Genomic DNA, 14996 nt, shown 5'->3' with positions numbered 1-14996 from the left:
AAGCCAGTAGATTGGTTGTAAGAACCGTTCATATCCTCGTGAGACCCATCAGTAGAGTTTTTTCCTCTGTAGAGGACATTATATTTTAACAAATATCTTTGAGACCAGTTATAAGCCACAGTTTTAACACAGGGCGTTTCAGTTTGCGGTTACACCATAACAACTCCCTCTCATTGGTATTCAAATATGACTGATATTTTATTCAGCATTAATGGGAATATGATAATATTTTGCAATTAACATTTAAATCAGACTAATTCCCATATCGTTTGTCATAAATAAACATCACAACTTTAGTGGGGTTTCAAATCAGAATATGACTTTCTGTTTTGAGGCATGCATCAGTTTCATGTCCAGTTTCACTTACAGCATGCACCAGGTGAATTGCATAGGGAAGAAATTACATATTAAATATGAGATATTATGAAAATGTTGCCGAGTTACTCCTATTTAGTAGGCTATATAGCTATTCTTTTTTTTTTTTTTTTTTTACATGTTGCCCAGAGAACACATTAACATGCAAATTAGAGACAATACTACTCCAAACAATGATTAAAACAAAAAGGTCTCATGAGGATATGGGATCCACTTTAAACAATATGTGTCATTTTAATTTCTGACGTTTTGATGATAGTAGTAATATAACTGTATGCTACTAGCCATCATTCATTTTATACAGAAAAATTAGTTTGTAAAGTATTTTTTACAAACCGGTATACCAAATTGAAAGTAATTATCAAGCTCTGGCACATACACTTTATTTGTTATAACCTCATTATTTACACAATAGCAGGATGCAAATTAAGATATAAAGTTGAGAATTATATTGTGAGATCATGCACGTAACTCTAGGGGGAAAAGCTCAAATAACAACTTCCCTAAAAAAGATAGGCTGTAAGCAAAATTAGGTGACCTGTTTTTTCCTTTCCCAAAGGAATGTGGTGGTGCTATACTTGCGGTGTGGGCATAAGATTTTGTCCTCCAACACTTTCTGATTGGGTTCATATGCACAATGGTAAAGTTTGCAATCTCTGTTAAGTGATATCATTTCCATCTGAAGATTGTGAGTGAGTTTAATATTTCATACAATATGTAATGAAATACATCGCAGGAGGGAATTTTGGACTTTTGTCAGAAAGTATGGAATCCACAGTAATTTTGCAAAGGCATTATCTCGATGTAAAAGGATACTAAATGAATAAAGGACGAAACAGATTGAGTATTCTGACTCTCAAGAAGATTCTTCTTATGATACACATATCATCATTCTCAGTTAATTGCTAAATTTGTCACGCTGCTCACTCTGGTAAATGCCACAGCACATCTTTTGATGTTTTATCTAGCATTAAATTAAAAAATGGCAAAACTTAAAGAGCTGATTTCAATGTCAATGTGTCTGAAGAAACAAAAGGTCTAAACACTAAAGTCTAGTGTGGCACATTAAAATTAATTTCTAACAGGAGGTGATCTTACTAAGTTTAAAGTGGGCTAATGAAAATATTCAAGATAAGAGCATATCAATTACAGATAGATATAATCTGTGGTTTATTTCCTATAAAATATCATTAGCCCAGAGTGACAGTATTGGACAGATTCTATATTGGCGGATCTTGCCCGGAAAATTGTATTGTTTTGCAGATTATGGGCTAATAACTGAGACAAATTAAAACATATTATATGAACATTTTAATTTGTTCCCCAGGGTTTCAGAACAAACATGTCCTTTATTAGATTATACTACAGCCTATTAGTCATCACAATGAATATTTCAACCCATGCTGAGTGATGCTATAGTCTTCAGGACTATCATGCAGAGATACAAATTGAACTACAAGCTGTGTGTCTACAATATATCAAAATTGCATGGATAAATCTTCATGGGGCCACTTAGTTTTTATTTGTATTCATATTAATTGGATTTAATGAAAGAGGTTATTTTTAGTCTCACTACTATACTACTACTAAAAAAATTAAGTTGAGGACTTTCTTCAAGAAAATACTTTTAAAGTCTTTCTACTTCAAAATGTCATGTTTAATTCAACGTGTTAATAAGTCTTTGTTATTATTTGTGAAATTTATTAGCAATTAGCTAAATGAAAATTGTTTCTACATTTTTTTTCAGTTTATTATTAAGATGATTTATTTGTTTGTATAGTATTTGGGTGATATTTACCCGTTTTGAGATGAATAGCCTCAGCCAACAACCAAACAAATCAATTATGCATTTATTATTTAAAATTGCATTTTTTTTATTGCATACTTTAAAAAATGTATATTTTTGGGGAATAATGACATTATGAGGAAATTTTCTTACAATTTGATGCTAGTGTTTGTTTAATTTATGCTTGTTTATAATTACATTTATAAATAATTTGATAGCAATTTTAAATATGTAGCCTACTCAAATATTAAAATAATATTAATCTCAGCATAATGCCTATAAGCCATAGCTGTGATTTTTGTGGTTTTTCACTCTATGAATGGATGAATTATGTGCACTGCAGACATTGAATTCAAGATATAATAAAAACATTGTGATGTGGAACAGAAAATAAATCTCCATGGTAACTCTTGGTAACTCATGGTAACTCAGTTATTCCGATAAATGTGACAGATATCATCCTATAGCCTTGATAACAGCAAAACAGCAGACTCACTAATAATCGTACGGCAGGATGAGGGGGCTGGTAATTCGGTATTCGCAAATTATACGGCTATAAAGGGCTCATTTATAGCAGAGGGAGCACGAGAGAGAATGGAGAGGAGACAGTGTAATCTGCATTACAAAAGAGGTTGGGTTTAGCTAACCTGTAACTGAGCCATCCTAGATCCACATCATTAATCTCACTTCTAATTCAACTCCATTGTGGGTATTTTTACACGGGTGACTTTATCACTTCGTTTTCCACTATACACCTCATAAAAGCAGAAGCTTGACGGATGGCTTCATTTATTCTGGACAGCTTCAGAAACAGGTTGAAGGTGCTCCGTGGAAACCAAACGATGGGTGGGGGTGAGGAGAGGGCATAAGATTTTGTCCGCCGGCACTTTCCGTGTGCTTGATGGGTATCACTGACAGAAGATCATCCTTAAGGGACAAATAAATAATCCATCCATGCATTTGGTTGCTATAGTGAACCTGACTCTTTGGGGAAAAGGGTTTGTCTGCCTTGCTTGCAGATCTCAAAAGCCTAGCAGGGCCATGAGTCATCAGCCAAAACAGAACGGATATAGGGGTCTTTCAAAAGCGCTGACTCTGTTGCTGTGCAGTCTAAATCAAAGGACACTGGGTTATGTGTTTGATAGAGCATATTTCTATAAAAAATGATACAGGATGCTGAATCGTATTTAGCCTTGCTCTGGAGAAAAAGAGATCTTTGTAACTAAAAACGTTTATTGACTTGTTGCTTCTAAACCGTTAAAGAATGAACCAAGCTCAAAATGTTGTTTTGTTTTAATCTCATTTACACCTCTATTCAGTTGTGTCTGAATTTATGTTAGAGGTGAAATAGTGTTTACGTTTTGTGGTGTTGTTGCTATGGTGTTCTAGGTTGGCGCAATAGAGATGATGTCACGGGAAGTGCGACGAGAAGCGCCAGTGTATTGTCATGTACGTTTAACGTTGCCTAAAGGAAGTAAAGTAAACACGTTTATACAGTTCGAATCAGTCAGTCATTATTTAAAAGACACGACACGTTTCAGGGTTCCAGAAAACTAAACTCACCAATATTGTAATATTTATCTGCAGTGGTTGGGAAAATGTTTTTCCTGCATGCACTCAACAACGAATGAAGACTGTGTGTTTGATTTATGAACAATTGACCCTTAAGAACTGGTTATTTTCAATTGTGAGATATTTTAGAGGAATTATGTTGAATTGTTTAAGTGTGACGATCTCACGACCAAGTCGTACGAATTCGACGAATGATTAAAAAGTGGCTAATTCGTAACAATTCATACGACCTCACTCGTACGAATTAATACGATTTTGCTAAATCGTACATATTTTACGAATTGGCCAATTCGTATGAATTCGTACGAATGACCTACCCCTTACCCCGCCCCTAAACCTAACCATCACGTGGGTTTAGACAAATCGTACGAATTAGTACGAGTGAGGTCGTACGAATTAGTACGAATTAGACACTTTTTAATCATGCGTCCAGTGTTGTAGTCGAGACCACCTCAATCGAGTCCGAGTCGACACCGAGACCAGAGAGAGTCGAGTCCGAGTCAAGACCGAGTCCATAGAGAGTCGAGTCCGAGTCGAGTCCGAGACCAGAGACGGCCGAGTCTGAGTCGAGACCGAGACCGAGACCAGAGAAGGTTGATTACCTAATTTACTTTTATTAACTTAGAGAAATACTTTTTTTTTTTTTTTTACTGAATTTACTTAGAGTTTAAAAAATATGATCAGTTTAGGGTAAAAAGGCCACATAGTAGGTGGTGTTAAAAGTAATTTTATTACAATTTGTCATGCGCAGTTGCGCTCTAGAAAATCACCAATCACTGGGCGTGTCAATCAATTTAAAGAAATATTTTATTAACATACAATAATAATCATGAAAAATATTTTTAATTGAACTCGAGTGGACTCGGGAATAATTCCGAGTCCTAAAAAAATAATGTTCGAGTACGAGTCAATTCCGAGTCCTAATGGACAGGAGTCCATGACAAGACCAAGACCATTAAAATATGGTCTTGAGACCGAGTCCGAGACGAGTCCGAGTCTCGAGTACTACAACACTGCATGCGTCGAATTCGTACGAATTGGTCGTGAGATAGTGTTGCACAATCCTGTGTGGTCCATTCCATGACAGTTGAGCTACAAAATAAAAATGCTGTCTGAAATTTGCGTTTGGTGGCCAGTTTGTTTGTAAATGTACATTTTGACCGACGTTATTTTTTTAAAATTTACTTTTGATGTTGTTTTTTAACAGGAAATGTGTATTGTGGTAATTAAATATTTCATTCATCACCAAAACTCTCTCTGTTTTGTTGTAGATCATTAAACTAGGCTGCCTAGTCAGTCAGAAATCAGTTTCAATTAGCCTACCTGTGTAACTGAAAAATTTGCTTGGATGTGCTCGACACTTTTTCAGTATGAAAATGGCATTGGCAGGGGCGGAGTCTCCGTACCTCTGCCTCAATCCAATCCTCCTCAGAGGGTTACTTCGGGCAGTGACACGGGAGACCTGAGGATTACGGTGAGTGCGCTTCCTAACCTCCTAGGAACTCTCACCCCTCTCACGCTCCACAGCCAGTTGAGCCACCAAAGGAACGTGCTGGACCATCCTCGAGGTGTACACCAGTCATTTCATTTGGTGCTTCCCGGTATAGTCTGATGTCAGACGCTGCATCGGAGGGTGGCACTGTAGGACCTGCACGAGGATAGTCATGATCCACAAGTTCTCTAAGAACTTAGTGCCACAATGGACCTCCCGCTTCATGCAACAAAGGTCATGCAATGTCCACCTTGGTGGTCCAGGACCGCCATCTCTGGCTGTCTCTGGTCGACATGAGGGAGACCGACAAGCTCCGGTTCCATAACTCCCCTGTGCCCCACGGCTCCTCAGTCTGCTCGGTGCCTGTCCTTCTGCATCTTCCCCTGCTCCCGCACCGCAGCAGCAGCCTCCACCTAAATGGAGCAGTGGAGCCAGTCTCAGGCAGGCCGCCCTGCCTGTCCAGGCCCTTTTGGTAGGGATGGCACTTTGGTAGGGATTCCTATTGGTCAGTCATGCTCTACATTGTAGTGACTAACCAATAGAGTTCGTCTCGGTTACATATGGTAACCCTCGTTCTCTGAGGGAGGGAGCGGAGACGTAGGTCCCGTCGCCACATCTGCTGCCACCCGCAGGGATGGGCAGATTTTTCGGGCTTGGCTACTCAGCAAAAAACTAGTGTGCAATCGCAACAGCTGCTTGTTAAATACCCACGCTGCGAGGCTGCACAGCTGATGCAAATGATTGGCTTGTTTTAGTTTCAATAGATCGGCCTCTGTAGCTAGATTCCTATTGGTCAGTCATGACCTACGTCTCCGTTCCCTCCTTCAGGGAATGAGGGTTACCATATGTAACCGAGACGTTACTGTGACCTACACATGAGTTTCGAAGTAGTCCTAACCATAGACATGTATATAAAGGCTAGATGTGACGTCCGCGCTGCTGGCCAATGGAGGTCGACGTCAGCACCTGGCGGCCATCTTGTCACAGGCAGCTCGCTCACTAGTAACATTGTTTTGATGGTGCATGTACTTTTTAAATCACCGTAACTTGCTAAATTTTCTACCAATTTCAAACGGTCTGGTATGTTATAAACGGCAGAGATGTAGTTATGATACTGCATACTTATGAATAATAAGTGTATAAATAAATAATCATCCAGAATTATAGCAACGTTTGTAAGAAACCAAACCGTTTGTAAATCCGTCAAGATTTCAACGAGATAAGAGTATTTCTTACATCAGATACCACAGAGCCCGCCAGAAAGCCTGTCTGTGACAAGATGGCCGCCGGTGACGTCGATAAATACTCCGCCGTGACACATCTAGCCTTTATATATAGCTATCTATGGTCCTAACAGTCTGTTTACTCATTTATTTTTGATATGACAATATGTAATTAAAGAATCTCAACAGAGTATTTGAATTAATGAATGGTACCCTATAGTATTTTAAAGGAAATATGTAAATATTTTTTATTTTTTTTATAATTCTGAATATTGTTTTTATTGTATTAAGAAAACCCAGCACTGTCTTATAGACTCTAGTGTTTAAGACTTTCAGTATCGAAGTGTTCAGAGCACTTAAAAAACTAGATCAATACAGAATGGAAACTTCCCATCTTCTTGCCTTAAGCCCTATTGACTGAGAGGAACCTAGCATGAAGTATAATAGCAGCGTAAATCAAAAAAAAAAGTAAGTAAAGCTTTCCCACAGCGAGATTAATCTCACTTTTCTCAGTGTTAAATTATGCACATCGCAGTATTATGGGGAGTAGGTTATGAAGTTCCCCTTTCAATGCAAAACATCGTCCACTTTTGATACTCCCCACATGATGATGTCATGAGTCAGCGCTTTTCATTCGCCTCCTGAAAGAGAATGATTTGCACATATTGTCTGACAGTTCACCTGCCTGTTCATAAAAAAAGCATAAAGACATATCTCCAATATTGTGCGCCATCCATCACTGTCTAGAGTCCATATGCACATTAATGAGTTCTCTGAAGCAATACCCAACTTTAATTCAGTCTCTGGTAAAGCGTAGAAGCAGTTTCAGAGGGAAAACATAATTTACGCCAAAACCCCTTTTTTATAATGGATGGAAAACAACAACCAGAGCTTGTTTTCTTTGAGGCTTACAATTAGAAGAACAAAGTTAGACTACGTTAACTCAGCAGAAAACATCATGTATCGACTTCAAAATTGATGTTACACATGCTCAAACCTCAGCAGGGTTCTTTCCTTAGCAACAAGGGAAACTTGGTTTCTATGGATATGTGCCCTTAACAGGACAGGAGAGAGAGAGAGAAAGAGAAAGAGAGAGAAAGGGACACTGCTGTGTGGGCGATGCAAACACGATCCCAGCTGGCTCTCATTAACTCACCAACCAATCATTGCAGATCTATACGTAGGCCAACACTGTAACGACAGGCCCAGGAAGTCAACAAGGTGAGGCGTTCCCTGTTGGTGAAAGAGACACACAAATACTTGCAGTATATTTATTATGCCTGATAACTTGAAAAGTCCCTGGTCTCTGCAGATTGTTTTTTTTTCACAGACATAAAATGATGAGGCTTCACTTTTTGCATTGTTGATGTCTTTAGGTACGTTTCTCTTGTTTAAGCATCACCTGTCACTCCCCCAACTCATTTTTTTTTTCTCTGATGGCATGTGAAAGAAGGTACCACGACTCTCATGGGACTCATTACCCGGAAAATACGGGTAAGGAAATGACATGAAATCCGTTAAAAGTGATTGCTCTGCACCCGTAACATCTTTACCATCTCAGTATGAAAATGGCATTGGCAGAACTGAAAGGAAAAGCTCAATTCTTATTGACTCATGACCCACGGTTGCATCAATAGTATAGAATCGTTACTATTTAAGCACCTCACATATCATACTTCTAATTGCAATTTAATACTAAATACTTAGACATATTATTGGTCATAATGAGGATTAATGGTTATTATTTTACTCATACTTACTATTATTACTTTATTAACTATCAACATACAGTACCTACATTAAAACAACACAGTCTCAATTAAATGAATGAATTAGTATCTGATTCATATGAATTTGTTCAATCTTATTCGTACATTTTCGTGCAATCTGTTCAGTGTCAGTTATGTTTAGGAGAGAACTTTTAAAGCTTACTTTAAAAAAAAAAAATCATATATGGTTTCATATGACTCATACAAATTCAAACTCAGTTGTTCTCAAAACATGTTAGAAACCTTTTGCCTTTTGTTATGGGAACTCTATTCTGGTGTAGTTGAAAATGGTCTAGTTATGAAAATGTCTTTTAAACTACAAGTGGTCAAATTATCCTGTAAATGCATACCTCGGGTCTTTAGTGACCCAAGACGTCATTCACTACCCTCCTTCTCATCCATCAACCTTCAATAAACTCATTAAAAACAATATAGCAACAACAAAAAAATACAATATAAAATAAAGCCTGTAAATGTATTTATTTTTAAAATTGTATAGGGTCGCTATACAACCTGAGGTGTGTAACAGTGTAAGTAAATTTAATTAGTAAAGTAAAAAAAAATAATTTTTGATGGCTAAATAAGTGCAATTCACTCTTATTCCACAAAGTGTCAATGTCTGAAACACAATGACGAAGTGAAGTTTCACTCATAGTTACCGCAGGCAGAAAACAAAAGAATAGGAAGCATCATCAGCAAAACTTGAAAAGGCTCAGCGATTTACTGCAGAGACACAATCAAATATTACTGTCACTGTCACTTGTTGCTGGATCTGGTGAAGAAGCTGTCAGTGATATAAAAATATTTTTTTGAAGATGTTGAAAACGATAGTTTTGAGATCATGTTTGAGATGTCGAATATGAGCCAGATGCTGAATGTGCTGTGAAATGAGTTCTGACGAAGACAGTGATGATGGTATAAAACATCTGCTCAAACTAACCCAACCAAGCTCCAAAATTTAACAAAATTTGCTTTATTTTATTCTTCTGTAATTGTTTCTCTAATATCAGAAGAGAATATATATTAACGCGGTAGGTAGAGATCCATCCGTGTTAGATATAGATCCGGGTCGCTAAAGACCTTAATATGTAATGGTGATAGGAGAAACTCAAGCATTTAAACCTTAAACAATCCTCTCACCATATGTTATTTGGCTCACCATATGACAAGTTGTGCTTTTCATGCTCCAAAAAACTGTAAAAATCATATTTGAAATCATGTAAATGTAATTAAATGATGACTGACTTGCCTCTTTTTAAGCCGACTAAAGGGTTTTGTTTTTATAATTGGACTCTGTTGCTAAAACAGAATGTGTGCAAAACTCAGAAATTATTGAGCACTGTGCTTTTCCCCAAGGTGCCTTTATTTCTGCCACCTAATTTGAGAAACTGCCACACGTTGTGGTGTCATAAATTCAGATCCTATTGAAGTAAGTGCGGTTGCTACTTCACTATGCAGCTCCCTGACTCTGTTCCGCTAGCCTTGTAACTAAGGCTGCTGACTACTTTCTTTGGTCTCCGTGATGCACAAAGATCTCCCGAATATAAGCGATGAATGATGAACTAGTGCCTTTTTCCACTGGACATTTTGGTTTTTTTTATACTGTTGCTATGCAACAAACTCTAGGTAATAAGAATCAATTTGTCAAACAGGCCATTAAACAGCACGAACAGTGATGTCCACAATGGATGAGCTGGGCAAAGGGTCACTCACATGACATACAGTATAACTGACAACTCTGTATCTCACAGACAGTCTTGTCTTTATCTTTTCACTCAGACTGGGCTGGTTATCCAAAGAATAAAGTGAGATGATATGTTAGGATGTCACTGCGATACAGGCAATTTATGGTATGGCTCAATGACCGTAACTTTGTTCCTTTAAGACGATGTCCACACCCACACCCTGACCCATACTGACCCTTTAATCAATTTAGCCCCATTTCCTGATGCCAGCGGCCCTAAGTGATTGAGTTATTATACTGAGTGCTGGTTAGAGCGAATGAGAGAGGGGGGAAAAGAAACAAAAAGAGAGACGGCAACAGCCAGAGGAGTAAAAATGGCATATAAATCAGTCGATGTGATCATGCATCGTTGACATTTCATTAATTGCTGTCCACACTGCTGTGTGCAAACTAAAAATACATGACATATAAGAATATGTGCCACTTTTTCTCAAAAACAACACCCCTTCCACCCATCTTCACCCATATCAAGGTACACAGTCTCACCCCAAGAAGTCTTGGGACGTCTTTTGACCATACGTCAATATCCGCCTTTTTAGGCCCCCCTTAAACGTCGGTAGATGACGATCCCGGGCCGTCATACAATGGACGCTTTACCTCTAACGTCAGTTAGGTGACGGGTTAGGTTTAGGTCTGGGGTAGAGTTAGGATCCGATAACGTCATCTACCAACGTTTAAGGGGGCCCTAAAAAGGCGGATATGGTCAAAAGACGTCCCAAGACGTTTGGTTTTACGGCGAACCATTAAGCTTTATTAAAACAACAAGTGATATTAGTATCCAGCAGATTTAATAACTGCAATTTCCTACAAGCGTTTGTTACGTCAAACGATACCCTAGGTAAGTGATCTCGCGCAAACAGACACTCGAGGGGGCTGTTAAAACACTCATGTGTGTGCTGTCATGTGGAAATGGGATGAAAAGAAACACTGGTGTCAGGAATCTTGTCTGCTGCTGGTGTGTAGCGAGGGATAATCTGATCCGGCCCTCCGTAAGCGTTTCTTATTCGGACCGCACTCCTCAGCAGAAGCACCAAACGAGCCTATTGCTTGTTCCAAGCCTCATAGACACATTTTTTACCTTGACCTGCAACCTGAGGCTTATATGTCTAGACTACGCTCTCTTAAGTGTTCCTAAATCCTGTCATTATTACTCACCCGTAAGTCATTCCAAATCTGTACGATTTAACTCTTTTATTGAACATAAAAAGAAGATATTTTCAAAAATAATTCTCTTGACTTGTTTCTGACAGCTTGTGCTTTGGGGGATGAGAATCTACACAATGGCATGTGCCTTTTGCTGCGGTCTGCATTCTGGATTCGGTTCTTTCAGGTCATTATGTGTTGTGATGTGTGACTCTAATGGGGTTAGTTGCTATTGGGAAGGAGAAACATAGAGCAGTCATTTCCCATGAGACATCCCCCAGTACACTTGCACGCTGATGAGAGGTAGAGAGAAAAGAGAGAGAGAGACATCTGCTCACACATTTCCCGCATCCCATGTGCATTAAAACCAGATATTCTCTTAATAAACTATAAGCTCACAAAAAATAGTTCAAATCTCCCTGGTGTGTGTTCATGTTACCTCTGTTGCAAAGCTGTTTATAGAGGATATTTTTATGTAAATGCGAATGCAAATGTATAGATTTGACTGGCGTCAAAGGCATTGGAATAAATCTCCGTCCCTCCTGATTGGAGAGAGGTTTTCATACAATGGCTAATGATTAAGTCAGCTGTCAGACATAGTCTGCCAAGCCATGGCCAAAAAAAAGAAGAAGAAAAAAAGCTTTTTTTCATTTCCAATGTGACAACTGGCTAAATATGACACGTATCTGTATTTGGCAAGATGGATGCATGGTCTTATGATAGTAAAAAGTTCAACTATGTATCACACGAAATACGTTCTGAGGAAACTATTTTGCAAATCGCAATTACGTTACATGCCAACATATAAGCAGTGCTATTACGTCGGTCCTTAACCTAATACTATTTCAGTGCTATTATGTTTTTTCTGAACATAATACATCCAAAGCAGGTTTCTTTACTATTTCAGAACGTATTTCGTGTGATACAGGGTTGAAAAAGTTGCATATCCAAAGAAACTGATCACACCAATTGAGAGGCTTATATAACTGCGCTAGTAAGGCATGCTGTATATTTACAAGAACTTATGCTGCAGAAACTCACACAAGGACATTGTTCACATAAACAGGACTCAAATCCATGTTGGTATGTTACATTTTCATCGATGTATCATTTAATTGTCCGTTACATACAGTGTAAAAAGTGTAGAATCTCAACCTGATTGGACCCTTAAAATTACTTATGACCCAACGTAGTCAAGATTATTCAGTTTCAACTCAAATTTAGTTTATCGCATTTCCCCCTTGATTTTTTCAAATATGACAAATGTCCTCTTAGATCCAAGTATCACAAAGCTGTTATGATCATTTGAAGAACTGATAAGATGTTTTTTGGCTTCAATTCAACACTTCAACAGGACCTTCATCTTCATCGAGAGACAAAAGCGAAGGCGCACCGGTCGGGCTCGGGCCACTTCTGAAATTTATAGAGCCGTACAGTCTGGCTTGGTGCTTAGAGTAGGCAAACGCTTGTCTCCTGATCATCTCCCCTTTATACATGGAGATCATCAACAGGGTTGACAGTACCACACCTCCGAGTGTGAGGAGGCACAGCCCTGCAATCACACACCTGTCCAGGTGAGCGCCCACTCGGGCGTTCTCTCTCTCCAATCGCTCCATCTCCCGGGCGGAAACGGTGTCGGGATTCACTTTGACATCACGTGGGACCGTGTAGGAGATGACAACCAAGGAGATCCCAGTAACTAAAAAGGTAACAGCACCAATAAATCCATAATCCACTGACTTTTCCGATGAATCCACCATGAAATCGTCAACCGAAAGAAGGGAGCGTTCCGGGGCGCCATCTTGGAGCTCTTTGGATGAATTCCAACTGAAGTTGTCATAGATGGTCTCCTCCTCTAACAACTGATCGTCTTTATGATCAGTAATGTCAGCCACGCCTGGAAAAGCTGTTTCATACTGCTCGTCGTAACACACCTCAACTTCTTCGTCGAATCCCCATTCACTGAGTTTGCAGAGTCGTCCAATTGGCAGAGTCGCTGTCCATGGTTCTGAAAGCCTGTTTGCCTCATTAACATTCTCCTCCAGATACGCCTGGCAGCACTCTTCATTGTAAAGGGCTCTTTCATCTACACACACTGAGCGATGACTTTGCTGGTGTTTTAGGGACCAGTCAAGGTGATCGGTCTGGACAGCGTCTTGACCACAAAAGAGGACTTTAAGATCAGCCATTTGAACTTCTATTCATATTTTCATCTCATAGCAGGCAGGTGCTGTAGTATGAGGACAAAAACAACAATTTATAACAGGCAATACAAATCTTACAGTTTTAGATAAAGCACAACATATTAAGACAAATATTATGAGGGGAAAAATAATTTCACATCTTATAATCTAATTTGGGATAATTTTAAAAGTGATAAATGACAAAACTGGTATCAATGAAAACAGCAGGTTATATTGTTTACCTTAATCTATAACAAGCTTTCCATCTAAATGCTAAATATTTACATATAAAGAGAGAGAGAGAGAGATGGGGGAGGGTCAATACGTTTCAGTGTGGATCCAAAAAGATAGGCTTTTACAATTGTGAAAGTAACTAACAAACGCTGTATGTTATGTTTTAAGCATTACTATAATATATTTATGCACGACATTTAAAACGTCCACGTCAAAAGATGCTACAGTCCATCCAACCTATAACAAATTATACTGGTTACGACTCACTTGACAACGGTTTAAAAATAAGTTACTACTTTAATTTAAAGCAGATAAATAAAGTCATTTACAATATTATTTTAAAGTTTGAGGGGAAAAATAGTTACAAATAAAATGTATTGTAAGACTTTCCGGTTGCTCTTACACGGTCGCATCGCTATAACAATCAATATTCACAATTTAATAGCCTAATAGAATACTTACAATTGATTGAAAAGGTAATTAATCCCTTTCATACTAGAAATGTTCCTAAAAGTGTGCTTTATCCTGTCAATAATAGCCTAGTTATTTAATCTGAGGAGATTTAAACGGCGCGTGAACATCAGCATTGAGCAGAATAGTTAAGCGTTTCCTGGTTTTCAATTGCAGAAAAAGTAGTCAGGATGTCAATCTTTGGGGAAAAGATGTCTTGTGCCTCATCTGTTATTCTGTATTTGGTGTCACCGTAAACTCACAGAAAATAGAGGCATCGCCTACCTTCTCCAAGCAGCGTCTCGCTGGCATTCCTGCAGGGCTCGCGCTACGTTAATTAAGGGAAGCTCGTCCTGTTCCACCCGCGCGCCGCGCTCAGGTCTCCTCAATGCTGCGCGAGCCTCTACAAGCTGCTCAGACGAGGAGAGGAGGAGAGAAGAGAGGGAGGTTATAGTGTCGGGGGGTGGGGGGGAATGAAGCCTGATCAAACACTTTCATGCTGTTCTCCTTGTGAGATTCACGACGCAGCCTATACAGATTGCATGCCCAAGCTGTGTCCTAAATTAATTATCCAAGAAATTAACATCATTATAAAAAACAATCCGCTGAAATTCGTCTTTTTCAAGACATCGCTTAATACAATGCCACAATACATCTGTAAAGTTTGTTGCACATCATGAATACAAGTGTAAATCTGATTTTCATAAATTTTTACACCTATAACATTCAATACATACTATTTATTTGTAAATACGTAGGCTATAGAGGAGATTAGGACCTATATATCACAGGGGTAAATTCACAAGGTCTATATCTTAAAGTTTTTATGTTGGCTATAACTGAGGGGCTAAGAATGTGGCTATAGTTTTATACACTTTTTGGCCTATTGAATAATTGTTTTGTTTGTTTTGATTTTGAACGTCAGTTTCTCCTCAATAAAACTAATCTTTGAGCACCAAAATGACATATTTGAAAGTTTTTTTTGTTTTTTTTTTTTGAAAACAAACTTCTTCATGCTTTAAAAT

General features: G+C 38.5%; 1 protein-coding gene across 1 annotated transcript; it reads right to left on the bottom strand.

Annotated features, from left to right (window-relative positions):
* Positions 1–12082: 12082 nt before the first annotated feature.
* LOC120483700 (transmembrane protein 74) lies at positions 12083–14398 on the bottom strand. Its single transcript, XM_039678874.2, has 2 exons — positions 14257–14398; positions 12083–13334 (listed from the first exon to the last, which is right to left on the bottom strand). Exon 2 carries the CDS (start codon positions 13291–13293, stop codon positions 12439–12441), a length of 855 nt encoding a protein of 284 aa, XP_039534808.2. The 5' UTR covers positions 13294–13334; positions 14257–14398; the 3' UTR covers positions 12083–12438.
* Between the last annotated feature and the right edge of the window lie 598 nt (positions 14399–14996).

This window comes from Pimephales promelas, chromosome 18, assembly GCF_988280905.1.
Source record: "Pimephales promelas chromosome 18, fPimPro1.hap1.1, whole genome shotgun sequence".
In the NCBI taxonomy this organism is placed as follows: domain Eukaryota; kingdom Metazoa; phylum Chordata; class Actinopteri; order Cypriniformes; family Leuciscidae; genus Pimephales; species Pimephales promelas.
Note: the sequence above shows the minus strand (reverse complement) of the source record. Positions and strands in the feature narration are given on the sequence as shown.